General features: G+C 40.8%; 1 protein-coding gene and 1 long non-coding RNA gene across 3 annotated transcripts; both read right to left on the bottom strand.

Moving 5' to 3' along the window:
- Positions 1 to 1,835: 1,835 nt before the first annotated feature.
- LOC134179909 (SNW domain-containing protein 1-like) lies at positions 1,836 to 12,513 on the bottom strand. Of its 2 annotated transcripts, none has more exons than XM_062646929.1 (18): positions 12,498 to 12,513; positions 12,364 to 12,436; positions 12,228 to 12,296; positions 12,101 to 12,144; positions 10,373 to 10,403; positions 10,224 to 10,313; positions 10,066 to 10,161; positions 9,738 to 9,844; positions 5,041 to 5,145; positions 4,911 to 4,980; positions 4,785 to 4,850; positions 3,634 to 3,750; positions 3,433 to 3,577; positions 3,262 to 3,361; positions 2,995 to 3,112; positions 2,775 to 2,935; positions 2,055 to 2,222; positions 1,836 to 1,995 (listed from the first exon to the last, which is right to left on the bottom strand). In XM_062646929.1, exons 1-18 carry the CDS (start codon positions 12,509 to 12,511, stop codon positions 1,956 to 1,958), a joined length of 1,614 nt encoding a protein of 537 aa, XP_062502913.1. In that variant the 5' UTR covers positions 12,512 to 12,513; the 3' UTR covers positions 1,836 to 1,955. The 2 variants fall into 2 exon arrangements, with proteins under 2 accessions (XP_062502913.1, XP_062502914.1); XM_062646930.1 differs by having other exon boundaries at positions 3,436 to 3,577.
- Positions 12,514 to 13,859: 1,346 nt separating this feature from the next.
- On the bottom strand, positions 13,860 to 14,366 carry LOC134180416 (uncharacterized). Its single transcript, XR_009969997.1, has 2 exons — positions 14,214 to 14,366; positions 13,860 to 14,160 (listed from the first exon to the last, which is right to left on the bottom strand). It is a non-coding gene; the product is annotated as an uncharacterized LOC134180416 (long non-coding RNA).
- Between the last annotated feature and the right edge of the window lie 6 nt (positions 14,367 to 14,372).

The raw sequence follows: 14,372 nt of genomic DNA, 5'->3' as shown, positions 1-14,372 counted from the left end.
TTGCATATGCACCATTATTACTGCCACAGGTTAGTGACTTGACGCCCGGCTGAGCAGACTACGTTGTTTGGTTTAATTAATCAAAATTTATGGGACCAGCTGGCATGCTTCTATGTTTAGACTAGTCTACATGCAAAAAGCAACAGCGTAGCCAAACAGCCAAAGGGCAAGGTTTAGCGACATGAAAGGAAACTGTGCTCTGTTGCTACCCATTCTTTTTTAATACTTCCACAAACTCCACTGATACACTTTGCTAGAGATCTTTCATTCCAATACTGACACTGGTCTTCGAATACTGTAGTTGTAAAACTTTGCCTGTTGAAGGGGTATCTATATCCATAATATGGTACAGTTGACGTCGCTAATCTGAGCCTCGCTAATCCGAATTACCTTAGATCCTATTCGGCAGCCTGATCTGGGTTGCGGTTATCTAGTTTTCAGCAAATGCGTGTACTTGACTATTTTAAATCTTGACTGTCACATTATTTAGAAGTACATGTAGTCGTTGCAGCGGTGTCCTTCACAAACATGTAAATGCACTAGTGGTCTGTGTGTGTCCGAGGCAAAGTCTGGACCTCCAAGGCTACGCATTTGGCATTTTTGCATTTTTGCTAATCCCAATGGGGCTTGGCAAGAGGCTGTTCGGATTAGCGAGGTTCTACTGTACAGCATTACCCATAGACATAGGTGCACTACCTGTATCATTGTTTATGTAACTCAACGCATTTCAAAAACACTACTTCCAAATTGTCTTTCAAAAATTTTCTCTGATAATTATCAGTAGAATAATCAATAAATAATAATACAATATGCCAAGAAACTGTTAACCTGATCCATTGACTAAGTTCGACTAAGTTCAGCAACTTGCAAAGATAAGCCACATGTAACATCGTCATACAGTGGTGGTTCCAGTGCTCTTAGGATTTTTGGGTACTGTGCTTGGAGTATTACACAATGGCTGGTCATCAATCTAGGTCATCACAGTCTGCAGCACTTTACAGAAAACAGCGATTCTTGGATCTATTCAGACCCTCGTGTGTCTTCTGTCTTGACAGCCACGACAGTTCAAGCACCTTTAAACTACGATTTACTTACACAGTACTCACAATAACCTTATATACCAGATGGATGTGGTTAAGCGTGCGTGCACACACACACACACACACACCCAATTATAATAAAATAAATTCACACCTCAAACTAGATGTCTAGTGAAAAGTGAATTTTCCCTCCACCACGTGCTTCAAACTTAATGGCACTGTTTACTGCTAGTCTTTTCAACCATGAATCTATCCGTTAAGCTGCTTGCCACACCTAAAGTGGTCTTGATTTGGTCTCACACCAACCATGTGATTCATTAATGATAATCAAGCAATACGTTTATTGATTAAGATTGTGTTCAAGGCATTACGTGTAGTGGCATACTAGTTTTTGTACCATTACAAGTACAGTCGAACCTCCCCAATCCAAACCTCCCTAATCCAAACCTCGTTAATCTGAATCCTTGCCAATCTGAACCCTTGCCAATCTGAACCTTTGCCTTGCGTACCCAGATCCTACTGGGCAGCCTGATCCAGATTGTGGTTATCTAGTTTTCAGTAAATGCACCTATCTGACTATTTTAAATCCTGACTCACATTGTTTAGAAGTACATGTAGTCATTGCAGTGGTGTCCTTCACCACAAACATGAGGTATGAGTAAAGGTACGTAAATGTGCCAATGTCTTTGTGTCCGAGGCAAAGTGTGGACCTCCAAGGCTACGAATTTTGGCATTCTTGGTAGTCTGAACAACTTCACTAATCCAAATGGGGCTTGGCACGGGGCTGTTCGGATTAGTGAGGTTCTACTGTACTAGTTCCATTCAAAAAAATCACATAGCAGTTTTTGTACTACATTAAGTAAAGAAGACAACTTTAGACAAACTTACAGGTATTATTGTCAGTACCATTACAACTCAATGCCTGGCCTTCTTGCTCGAAGAATGTTCATAATCCCTACAAATGACATAGAGCTAATTCTACTTATATCATGAAACTGATGCTCTAGGCACTACCTGCTGCTTCTGTCTGGGTGTGGTCTTCTGGATCTATCCGCTTTCTTTGCATCAGTCATGAATTTGTCCAAACCAAACGGATCATCCTCTGTGTCTTTCTGAAACTGGACAGCTCCATCTCGCTGCTTGCCACGCTCTGTACCTCCAAACTCCTTGTCTGCATGAAACCTTGTACAGTACCACAGCAATTATAAAAGGCAAGTGGTGTGTGTGTGTGTGTGTGTGTGTGTGTGTGTGTGTGTGTGTGTGTGTGTGTGTGTGTGTGTGTGTGTGTGTGTGTGTGTGTGTGTGTGTGTGTGTGTTAATTGTAAATGTGTTAATATCGGGGACCATCACGTGGGTTATGGCAAAATTCTCCTAAAGTGAATTTTTCTTCTCAACTCAGGAGTATAAATGACTACCTGAGTGAAACTGGGTTGGCATGCGCAACAGCCACTGGCTGTGACTGGCTGTGCCTTGAAATATCAGCCACTGAGATCCAGGCGGGACTTTGAATGACTATGCCTCAGTTGGTACCACATGTCAGTGCCTTGCAAGTACCTGACCAGGCTTCAGAAGATTGCCAACACAGACCCAGGGTCTCCTTAGTAGTGTACAAGAGCACAACCATGCAACTGAGAGGCATGATGTAAGTGTGGCAGCTCCTAATGTTTGCCTTTGCTGTTTGCCTGCGTATGCACATGTGTGTGGACTTGAGTGTCAATGTGGACATAGTCTCACCTATTTGTTTTTATTAATTCTTCAATGTCATCACCGTAAATATCTTTGTCAATGTTCTTGCTTGGCCGATAGATAGCCTGACCAGCCGTTTCTCCTCTCCTCCACGGCTTGTCATATACACTGTAAACATCATCTTCTGCAGCAAAACCAGAATCCAGTCCCTGCCAAATGACAACAGACAATCATTATATCGAGCAACAGACACAAAAGCTCAATATACCTTGCTTTGATTGAACAACCTTTGGTCATACATTGATTCTTGGTTCTTTGCATTGGACGGCATTCCCAAAGCAATCTTCTCACTTACATCTCTGTCCCTCTGTTGCTCCAACTTGGTTCTGAGAGAGATATGAGTTGTTAAACACAGTGAAATAACAATTAAGCAAGAAACATGCTACAAAGAGTTTGAATGAACACAACTGCAAACATGCCTATGCTTGTATATAGTGTGTTCATGGATGCATGGATGCATGTTACGTAAACGTGCCTCCTTTCGTGGCCTGCACGAGCAATCCTTCTATCTCTTTCCCTATCCTTGTGTCGTTCGTGTCTCAATTTTTCTCTTTCCCGTGCTTCATCATCAAGTCCTGCACAAATACAATTCTTGTCAGTACTAAACAATGAATCTGCTGGTACAAAAACACAAAACGAGCCTCACCACCTCCAGTGGATGATGTCTTTATTCCTTGTCGTTCATCTCGAGCCTTCTGTGCCATCTGACGTAGCCCGTGCTCTTTCTGTTCCTTCTCTTTCTGAGCTACCTTCTTAGCAATCTGAGCACGAGTTTCCACTGCTTCTCTTGCCTAACACAACGGACTCATGTTTTTCACTGCAACTGGAATGCATACATCACATTCACCTTTCTGTCGGCTATGTACAATGCTTCCGCCAATTTAGCAAAGTTGTCATTTATGTGATGATCTTGAAGTCCACGACCATCAGCAGCCAATCGTTTGTCAAGTGGAATAGTGAAACCCTATAAATTGAACAGACGATTGATGATTAACCATCACCTCAAATCCACAAGTAAATAAACAAGTTAATCAGTAATCAGTATCAAAAGCTCAAATTTACATTCATCTCATCAACTAGCAGCGAACAAAGTGGTATGTTTCATAACCACTTGCACATTACAACACCCAAAGTTGCAGTAAAAGTGTTTCTGAGGATATTGCTCAGGAGCAATAAAATTTCTATTTCACTCCGTAGGCAAATGCACAATAGAGTATTCTCGGATAAAAACTTACATGTCAATTTTCTACAATTTTGATTGAATAAGTGCCATTAATTATGCCACATGTAAACAAAGAATACATTAGAAACAAGCCAAGCCACTCACTTGACCTGCCTTGCGAGGGTTCTATAAAATTTGGAGTGCATTGTCTCGATTCGCATGCATGCTATAGATTATTGCTTATGAGAGCAACTTAATATAAAAACAAGTACAAAAACATTTGAAAAAATGAGAAAGATGTAGGGTTGCCATACGAAAAAGAATAGAAACAAGACCATGTAACGGTGTGCTGTGACATCTTTCGTATACAGACTGACTGAGCAATACATCATCCCTACATTGCAACATTTTCTAAGTAGTAAGGTATAAAACACATACTATAGTGTCTCTAGTTAGAAAATGGTGCAATGTAGGGATGATGTATTGCTCAGTCAGTCTGTATACGAAAGATGTCACAGCAGACCCTTACTGGTCTCGTTTTTTCATACGGCAACCCTACATCTTTCCCATTTTTTCAAATGTTTTTATACTTGTTTGCATTCTTTTTTCCGCATGAGTGTAGGTAGATATGCGCAGTGGTAACGGTGTACACGAGCAGATGTATACAGTCAGAGTTGTATACAGTATGCAATTGGCAAGGTAGACAGTGAGGCTAGAAATCGACACATTCCCCGACATAATATAAATAATAAATCAAGCACAACTTGCATGGTTTGAAACTACGATTGACCACATAGTAGTAATGTATGTCATCACTTTCATCTCATCAGTCTTACTCTCGCATTCTTCCAGTTAGATATACATGGCGGAATCTTCCACTCTTGTTGTTCCTTTACAGTGACCTATTAAATCACAGTCTTTAAGTTATTAGAAAATAAGATCATATAAAACCATGTCATCACTTTTCTTGGAGGAGAATGCATGACTGGAGCAGGAGGAGAAGGTGGACCACGAGGAATCTTCTTATTTACTCTACATAAAAACAATGGTAATGCTGTGCTTGTTGCATTTCAAACACTGAAATCTACTGACTTAAATTTCGGAGGTTCCATAGGATCCTGCTGCGATTCAACCACTCTGATGACCCTCTGCTTTGCACCAGAATTGAACTCTGTTCCTTGCTGAGCAGGCGTATACCTGGTTATCAATGATAATAAGACAGTGAAACTACACATACTAAGTACACACACGCACGCACACACACACACACACACACACACACACACACACACACACACACACACACACACACACACACACATGCAACTGCTCAATTTCTTGAGACCATGCAATCTTCTGTCATAAGAAGTCAGTATGAGTCCAATCCAATGGGTGCTCCTAAGTAGGATCTATATTCTACTAGCTCACCATCCCATTCTCCGCACGGGCAGATTAGTTTTTAGTTAATTAATTTATCGTTGTATGCATTCATGAAGTATATCTCATTCACAGAACTGCATGAGTATCCCGTTCTAATTTATCATGAATTGTATCTCTGAAGAATTATCATGAAGAATTTCGTTCAGAATTATATCCCGCGGTCAATGGTATCACATTCTGAGACTATTGATTGTTATATAGCTAGTATCCTGTTGAAGACAAAGAAAATGTAACGGAGTGTCCCATTTCCAAAAATCCCATTGATTGGATTATTGATTGGTACTATCCTGTTTAAGCTATTTCAACAGTCCCATAACCCGTTAAATGCCACATTACTTCGATGATGTTGCTGCCATTGCGAGGAACAAGTGTATTGAACTTGGCATCTATTTGATGCGAAAACTATATGTCCGAGCAGCAGGAACTTGGAAGTCACTTGCAGTTACATATTCAACCGGATAATCTGTTCCCCGTATATATACCAAGTCACGACTTGTCTGACTCTCACCATTTCGAAAGTCTCGTTGAATGTCGTCACTTCGAAGACGTTGCTGCCATTGCGGGCAACAGGTGTATCAAACATGGCAGCTCTTCGATGGCAGCGGGGGGGGGGGGGGGGGGAATGACTATGAGCATTTTTTCAAGACCCGGATATATGCAAAAGTATCTTCCCTTTCCCGACGTCACTCGCAATAAACGACACGCTCCGCGCATACCGTCTGACGTCGAGAACATGTGGATTAAATTCGGTGCAGATCCGATTGGCCGTTACAGAGATATTTGCACGCGAGTGGAAACGGGTTCGAGGCGGGTTCCATTGGTAGGAAATCACGTCGTCACGGAAGTACGGAAGACGACGACAATCTCACTCTTGACATACATGGATTTGGCGTGCGCGAGCCAAATTCGGTGGAGATCAAACTCACCTTTCTTGGAGATCCTGATTCACACACACACACACACACACACACACACACACACACACACACACACACACACACACACACACACACACACACACACACACACACACACACACACACACACACACACACAACAGACAGACAGGCAGGCAGATTGTTATATTTGAACTCTTACTCTACCAATAACAATCGTTAACTTTACGTATGAGACAGACAGACAGATAGACAGACAGCTCTCCTTTGTATATATATATATATATATATACACACACATATTGCACAAGAACATCTTGCACTTCCCACCACGGGGCAAAAAAACTAATAGCCGTAAACATAAATTTATTGTATCTGGTCATTTCTAACATCAAATTTTTATAGCATAAAATGCTCATTTTATAAATTGATTGTCAGTGTCATCATGCTTTCCACAGCTTCCTGAAATCCCATCGCCCAAATGATCATGATGGATTCAAACTTTTTCATCTTGAGATTCTCCTGACAGCCTTTCTTAAACAAACATTTATCATTCTATTAAAGGTGCCCGCTCACGAATTAACACACACATCCACCCATGCAAACTTGAAATCGTGCCTTTAGCCACACATTTACCATGTACCAGTTTGAAATAGCTTGCTGTTGAACAACAAGCAGTTTCTTAATCTTTTTTCTTGTTGCACGTGACCCGAAAATGGGTCTGGAACTTCAATGCTAGTAGCTATCACGCAGGATAGATGCACGATCCGCATTGCTGGTGGTGTCCGGCACCTCTCCACGGCCACTTTCACGCTCCGGGTTCAAATGCCATCACATTAGTATGATAATGCTCCGGTTCCACCCATTTCCAAGTCACTTGCAACAAGAAAACGATCAATAAAGCGCTTTTTCGTTCAACGGCACGCTATTTCAAGATGGTAAATGGTAAATGTGTAAATAAACCTAACACACTTGTCGTTCGCTTTCTCGAAATATCAAGTACAAGAAGTGAAACTGCCATGGCAAACAAGAACACGATTCGCCTTTCTCTTTGCACTAGAAATAAAGTCTGTATGTCATAGAATGTGGTGCACCCTAAAATGTTCGCTTGCACTGCTTCGTTATGACACAACTTGAAATCGTGACACATTTCAAGTTTGTATGTGAGTGTGTCTGCGCATGCAGGGTGAATCGTGTGTGGGCACCTTTAACATCCCACCTGTCTAAGTCTCAAAGATGACACCCTTATGACATACAGGAAAACTTTCTTATCAATAATTGCCATGTTTTGTCTGAGTTACTCACAACTTCAGTATGTCCCAACACACTGTGAACACCTGCAAAGAATTTCCTAACTCTGGCTTCTATGGGCAGTCTTGTTTGACGAAACGAGTTCAATACCACCACCAAATCAGCTATAGTGGACTTGAATGGAAGATAAGTAATAGTAAACTTGAATCAAAGTATACACCCTCCAAAGGACAGTTCTGGGTTAAAATCCACTGATCCTTTACAAACAGACACTCTTTTACTAATGAAAGCAAGCCATATTAGTCTGTAAAGGTGCTTTTCTAGGATTTTTGCATTCAACCCTGACTACAAACACCCAATGTCACTTCATCTGCATATGCAAGACCACCAACACACAAATGTCCCAGTCATACCTTCCTCCTTGGAAATATGATGGCGGAGACGATCTGGCTACGAGAGACTAGGATGTCACTATCCGAACACACCAGTCATCCGAACATGTCAATCTACCGGACAGAGTGCCACAATAACTGGAGTTATGCCCACATTCTACAATGGTGAAGACTATGGAATTGGGAGGTCTACTATGCGTGATATCATAAAAACCAAGGACAAACTGAGGACTTTCCACTCTCAAGATCCTCAAATGGAATGTTCAGAGCTATGAACAGGACAGGGTCCCAAAGTGTTGAATTCGTGACATCCTAATGTCCATACAGCTTGTTTCCTAGGCTAATTTCCCAGTTACTACATATTATGCTTGTACTAGAAAGCATAAAATAAAGTAAATAATGATAATGCTCAAAATTCAAGCAAATAGCTTGTAAAATTTAATAAAAATGTACCAACTGCAGAGATTTTGTAAGCCTAACCCAGGAATTAAGTACATTCACACTAACACTGTATATCATTTATAGAGTCTCAAAATAGACAATTTCAAGTTGTCGTACTGACTGATATGGCATCTTCAATTTTGCAAATATCATACATCCTTATCAATCAGTTTCATCAAATCCATTCACAACACTAGCAGCATGTGCTACCCTAGTGTAGATAATGTAGTGAAACTCTGTGTCAGATGATAACTAGTCTACATCATTAGATTTGTGCCGCTATCACAGTCTATACTATAAGCATCATTTATACATGTCCAAATAAGCCATAACAACTAACCACCAACCAATTAAAAGTACAAACTATACAAATGTTAGCTTTAGATGAGGCAACGTTACCTTGTCAAGCTTCTCTAGTCAAATGTCGATTTATGATTTCAAGCAAGTTGTCATGCAATTCCAAGTCATCTATTATAACTTATCGTATCTATTTTTGACCCAAAGCATAACCTGTCATGCTCAGAGCACTAGTGGTTCCTAAGTAGTCTATATGACTACATGCAAAATCATGTATAGCCACATTAATTTACACTGTTTATGTTGGTCAGACTGAAAGCAGCAAGACAGGCAAAAAGTAATATGCATGAAAGCAATCGCCACTGCAATAGTCACATACTAGCCAATACCAGCAGAACTTCGGTATACAGATAGTAATATCAGAAACATTAAATAGTGTATTCCACTACAGGTGACACTTCTAAGTAGAGCAACTTCTGTTAGTAGGCTGTCTAGGCGTCAGCTGTAGTGCAATTTCCATTATACGTAGCAGTGGATGTTCACTGTGCCTACGGAGTGACATATATATGTAGGTGTGGAATTTAGCCCTTTCAAGTACGTAGAAAACGCTACAAGGAGGTCTACAGCTGACGCCTAGACACTAATGGAAGTCGCACTGCAGCTGACGCTTAATATCAAAGCAGTGGAGGCGTTAAGTCACTAGGCAAGCAGAGTGAACCGGTTCCACCACAGTTGAGTCCTCGAGAGAGAGGGGACACCAGCCAGTTGAGTTTAGCGCATCTGCTGGCTAGTCGAATCCCACTCGTCCAGCACTGTTAGCTCGCCGATCCGTCCATCGGTTCAGCCGCTTGGTGTGCGTACAGACGTCATATGTAGCAAATATATATACAGGATTGTGACAAGAGTTAAGTTAATAACGATAACACCCAACCACTGAGGCAAGAATATTAATGTCACCAGACAGACTATCAAACAGGTTATCACAACCACACAGAAACAGACACAAACATATACAACACAAAACATGCACATTATAGAAATAAGCACATAAACACCAAACAAAAAGACTAACCTTATGTACTGAGCTCCACCCGGTTGTTCAGGCACATGAGTTGGCATTGCAGCAGCAATTTTACTGTTCACCACTTTCTCTAAAGCAGCCTTCGTCTTCTCAGTCATCTACGTAAACACAGTTCAGTCCAAACCTGATTCACCGCCTTCAACATCTAACCAATCCTATTTTCAAGGCTTACTCAAAGCATAATCAACAACCAGCACTAACTGAACTACAGCAATGTGTAAATTTACAAAGTATATCATCAACAAACAAGCACAAGATCAGGGATCTGCAATGTCTGGTTCGCATTCACAACTTTGCAGTTTCTCAATTTGGTGTCTACCTTTTGCATTTCTTCTTCATCTGGCCTCACCAAATCTGGATCAAAACCACTCCTGATCTCAGCTGGCACAAGCTCATGAAATCTTGAGTGCACAACCTGAAATGTTAATTAACACAACAACTACAAAGTTTATTAACTTGACAATTTGCCTGTCTAACTTTGTCTTTCCCGTGTCCCTGTTTAGCTATAGCTTCATATTTCACTCTCCCATCAGAGTCAATCTGCAGAGCTAGTGTATTGGTTGATGTCTAGAATCATTGTTGGTGATGTAGATGTACGTAATAACACATTAAACCACATTTCCCACCTTTTTGGACTGACCCATGCCCCGTGGATATCTAAAATGGCAGTCAAGAACATCAGTGTCATCAGTTAGAATATGCAGTGACTATAGATTCGATGTTATGTCGTTATGCAGTTCAAAGTGTTTTACTAAATTAGGTACAAAAATTCTCTAAATGTGTGCAATCCAAGATATTTAATAACATGACATCACTGAACGTCTGTCTACTCATTCCTTCCCCATGTGTCCTGATATGTAAAGACAGAGAAATATTTCTGTGTTCTTATTTGGCAAGAAGAATCCAAGCTCAGTGAAAGGACTCAACGTGCAATACTAGCTAGTACCATATCCACCAAGGCAGGAAATAAGCCATTCTCGCTTGTCAAAGCTACTTTACGGTAACCCATGCTACGGTGTTGTCAGCATCAAGATGCTGGAGTAGACCCAAGATCTATTTTAGCATCAACCGTAAATAAACCATTTTATTCACATTAACTCACGCGGTCTACTTGTAGAGTATAGAAAACCTTTTTATTAAAGGACACTTCAACACTTCACCGATTGACGCATGCGCAGTAGACGTTAACATACGTTAAGGACTTGGGCTGCGGACCGAATGCTTGCTGTGTTGCACGGCGCATTGTTTTGGTACTGCTTTTCAAGGCCAACTACAAGAGCACACAAGAGATGGGTCTAGACGCTTCAGGCGACTCTAACAGTGACAGAGAACAAGTTACAGTTCATAAGTGACTCAGTCGTTCGTACGTTGTAGACTCCACATGGATCATCTTGAGCGACTTGCAATTGCTCGGTCTTGTGCACTTTCCTCCGTGTTTCTTTCTACGAATGGAGGCCATACAAAAGTTCAAAAGGGCTGGGGTAATGCAAAAAACACACAGAAATGTGCGTCACCGCACATAATCATGTGACACAAAGTGCCTTCACAGCCGAACCATCGCTGTATGTGTGCTTTTCACCGTCGATTGAAGGTAAGTCAGTAATGCGAAGCACATTTTACTTTCGCCTAAGCAAATACCAAAGTTTACACGAAGCGGTAAAACGAAACATACACATAATGGACATTACTTGAAGAAAACGCCTCGTACGTGTTTTTTCGTTATCATAATGCTCAGCTATCAAGTTTGCTCTGAGATAGCGCCAAACTTCCCAACTCAAAAAAAGACCAGAAACAATTAGCAACCGAGGGCGGAGTCGAGAGTTAATACACATGCATCAATCGGTGAAGTGCTCCTTTAACATGAGAGACTTCCTCTGGCAAGTGAAGTCACTGAGCCTATTATCCAACTCAGTATGAAGCATACTTGCTGTTGTTATAAATTGCTAAAATAGAATTTAGATTAACATTTCTGAACCATAAACAAAAAATCATAGAACTAGGATGAGTCCCAGAATCTGTAGTCATCACTTGTTTTACAGCTACAATGATGCCCGAGCATGAAAGAGCAACAACACCTTAAGATATAATCGACTTCACTGGATCAGTCACAAGTAATCCAGTTGAATTTCCCTCCTACCTAATATGAGGTGTAGCAGTAAACACCACCATTAAAAGACTCAATACACGCATTTCCACCAGCTGTATCAATTTTATCCTTAGAAAAGTCTAACAATTTTATATGGAGGTATCATTCGAGTGATACAAACATCGATATCTTACATGCATGCAACCAACGTACGGTTCCTTTCTACTACATTTGTTAGGACACGTACAACACATCCGTTACTGCTTACTGAGCAACATGAACTTCAGGAAAAGCCCCTCCATCGCCGAAATCCTGAAACAACAAAACATGATCGAACAAACTGTCGTATCGATCTGGTTAACTTAACCTAAGCTAAGCTAACAACTCCAACAAACCTCTTGGGAACGCGGTACCCAACCCTTTCTGTGCCCGTATGGCGGAGCACGGCTTGTTACCATCGTCAGCTTCATACCCCGTAACATAAAAAAGTCAAATAAAGCAGTCCAACCGAGAAAAGAACAAGAATAATACCTCACGGTAGGCCCTCTCCACTCTTCGATCATCTAGTGGATCTGCAGAGGCTTGAATAGGTGCCGGTAAAACACTGAAAACGAAACACAAGCTAGAATACAGTCGACTCAGTCTCTGTAAGCTCCCCAACTAACCTTGTCAGAGACATTCTCTTTCACTGTCGCGCATGCGCAAAGCTGATTCGCATTAGGATGTGGAACCGCGGTCTTCATGCTTGGTTTCGTGGCAATTGGCCCAGTAGTTTTGGCGTGATTGATTTTACAGAGAGTTAAACTGACAAATCAGTCTTTTCTAGGTGTCACCGATAAAGCGCTCTTGAATTAAATATTATAAATGTTATCTGTATATCGAATAGAAATTACTTCACAACGCTGACTAATTATATTTCTGAATGAGAGTGTTTACATACTATTTAATTATGGTAACATCTCAATTGAAAATATATACGCTCGATACATCTACAGGTAAGAGAATTCGTTTAGTGTGCACGTGTATATCAAGCTGCAATGATCTCGTTATTCCTCCCACTTCAGCTTTAAAGAAATTAACACGTGCAGACAAAAACTGCTCAATTGTAGCTCAATTGTCTGTTTTGATCTGTCCAAGCTGACAAAACTCTACACAACTTTTCTTTCAGCGTGTACAGGCGTTGCTCACACACAATCAGCAATGTATGTGAAACTCCTAGGTATAGCTACACCAATTTCATGCCAACAAAACCAACTGCAGGCATTTTTTCTATGATGAGTGAAGTGATTGACCATCTCATGCAGTGTCGACGTCATCTGAACTTGTCTCACTACGTGCAACTGTTTCTTTAGATTTCTAGCTCTAATTCATCCTGTGCATGCATCACTCAAATGTCGTCTTGGTACAGATGAAATATCAACAATCAGAAGAGCATCAATTCACATACCTTGATCCTATTGATTGTTTATTAATGTTCATGTGGGCAGCAAGTTTGACAAATTGTAAACCCAGCTGTAGGAAATGGTACAGTATTATATGTTCAACAAACTGGATGGTCACTTAGTGAGCTAGGTCTAGTAGAGACCCAGTAGCGATGCACCAATGTATATAAAGCAAGACAAAATGAGTGTTCACATGCACTTATTGATTACAAAATGCTCTATATAGTGTTAGCTGCTCTAATTAATCTGTGGGACTTAGACTAAGTTAGCTATGAATGCCAAGTGTATATGACTTCCACACTAGGTCTGGTGCCACAATGTGAAGCCTGATGCCACTATATGGCAATGGTATATCTGGATCTGGGATGGCTAGAGCATTCCTTACCCACCCTACCCCGACAACTGTTTTTGGGTTTGGTCAGTTAAAGCTGGGTCTACGCCATCCAAGACATCCAAGGTACATCTCGTGTAACACAGAGGTCATTTACTGGTGGTTACTCACTGATTCGGTGGGCAAACCATCACACAATTAATTAAGTATAAGCATTAATTTTCAGCATTCACATAACACAGTATGAGAGGATAATGAATATGAGCAACTTCCATTGCATGCTATCTTTTCAACACGAATCTAAACAAATCTACCAAGAACTACAAGAGTACTGCAATGCAGTCAGTGGCATTCAGCCATTGTTCAGCCATTGTTACTTGCTCTTCATTCAACAGGAATATAATTATACCAGGCTACAGAACTACCAACTCTTACACAGTGTCTGCAAATTGTGTACACTAAGCACAACTATGTTGGGCTGTCAACTGCTTGAGTGTGAGAGGACGAAGTTTGCTCACTACCTTGGATACTCTGTTTCTTTACTTTTACAAGCACCTAACATTATCATATCTCAAAACAGCACCAGAGTCACTCAGCAAAAATGTTACTTTTGATCCTGCAATTTCATGTGAAGCCCGAAGTGCTTCAATGGCAGCATCGTTTTCTTTAAACTGAACAAATCCATACCCTTTTGAGAGTCCAGTGTTCCAGTCCTGAACAATTAGATAAACATCACATTCATAAAAAGGCACTTACAGTTCCTATAC

Source organism: Corticium candelabrum, chromosome 5 (assembly GCF_963422355.1).
Source record: "Corticium candelabrum chromosome 5, ooCorCand1.1, whole genome shotgun sequence".
NCBI lineage: Eukaryota > Metazoa > Porifera > Homoscleromorpha > Homosclerophorida > Plakinidae > Corticium > Corticium candelabrum.
Note: the sequence above shows the minus strand (reverse complement) of the source record. Positions and strands in the feature narration are given on the sequence as shown.

Coding starts and splice junctions, on each gene's coding strand:
- LOC134179909 (XM_062646929.1), bottom strand. Junction 10,404..12,100: donor CCTGAAGTTCATGTTGCTCA/GTAAGCAGTAAC, acceptor CTGCCATTTTAG/ATATCCACGGGGCATGGGTC. Junction 1,996..2,054: donor CACCCAGACAGAAGCAGCAG/GTAGTGCCTAGA, acceptor TGTCATTTGTAG/GGATTATGAACATTCTTCGA.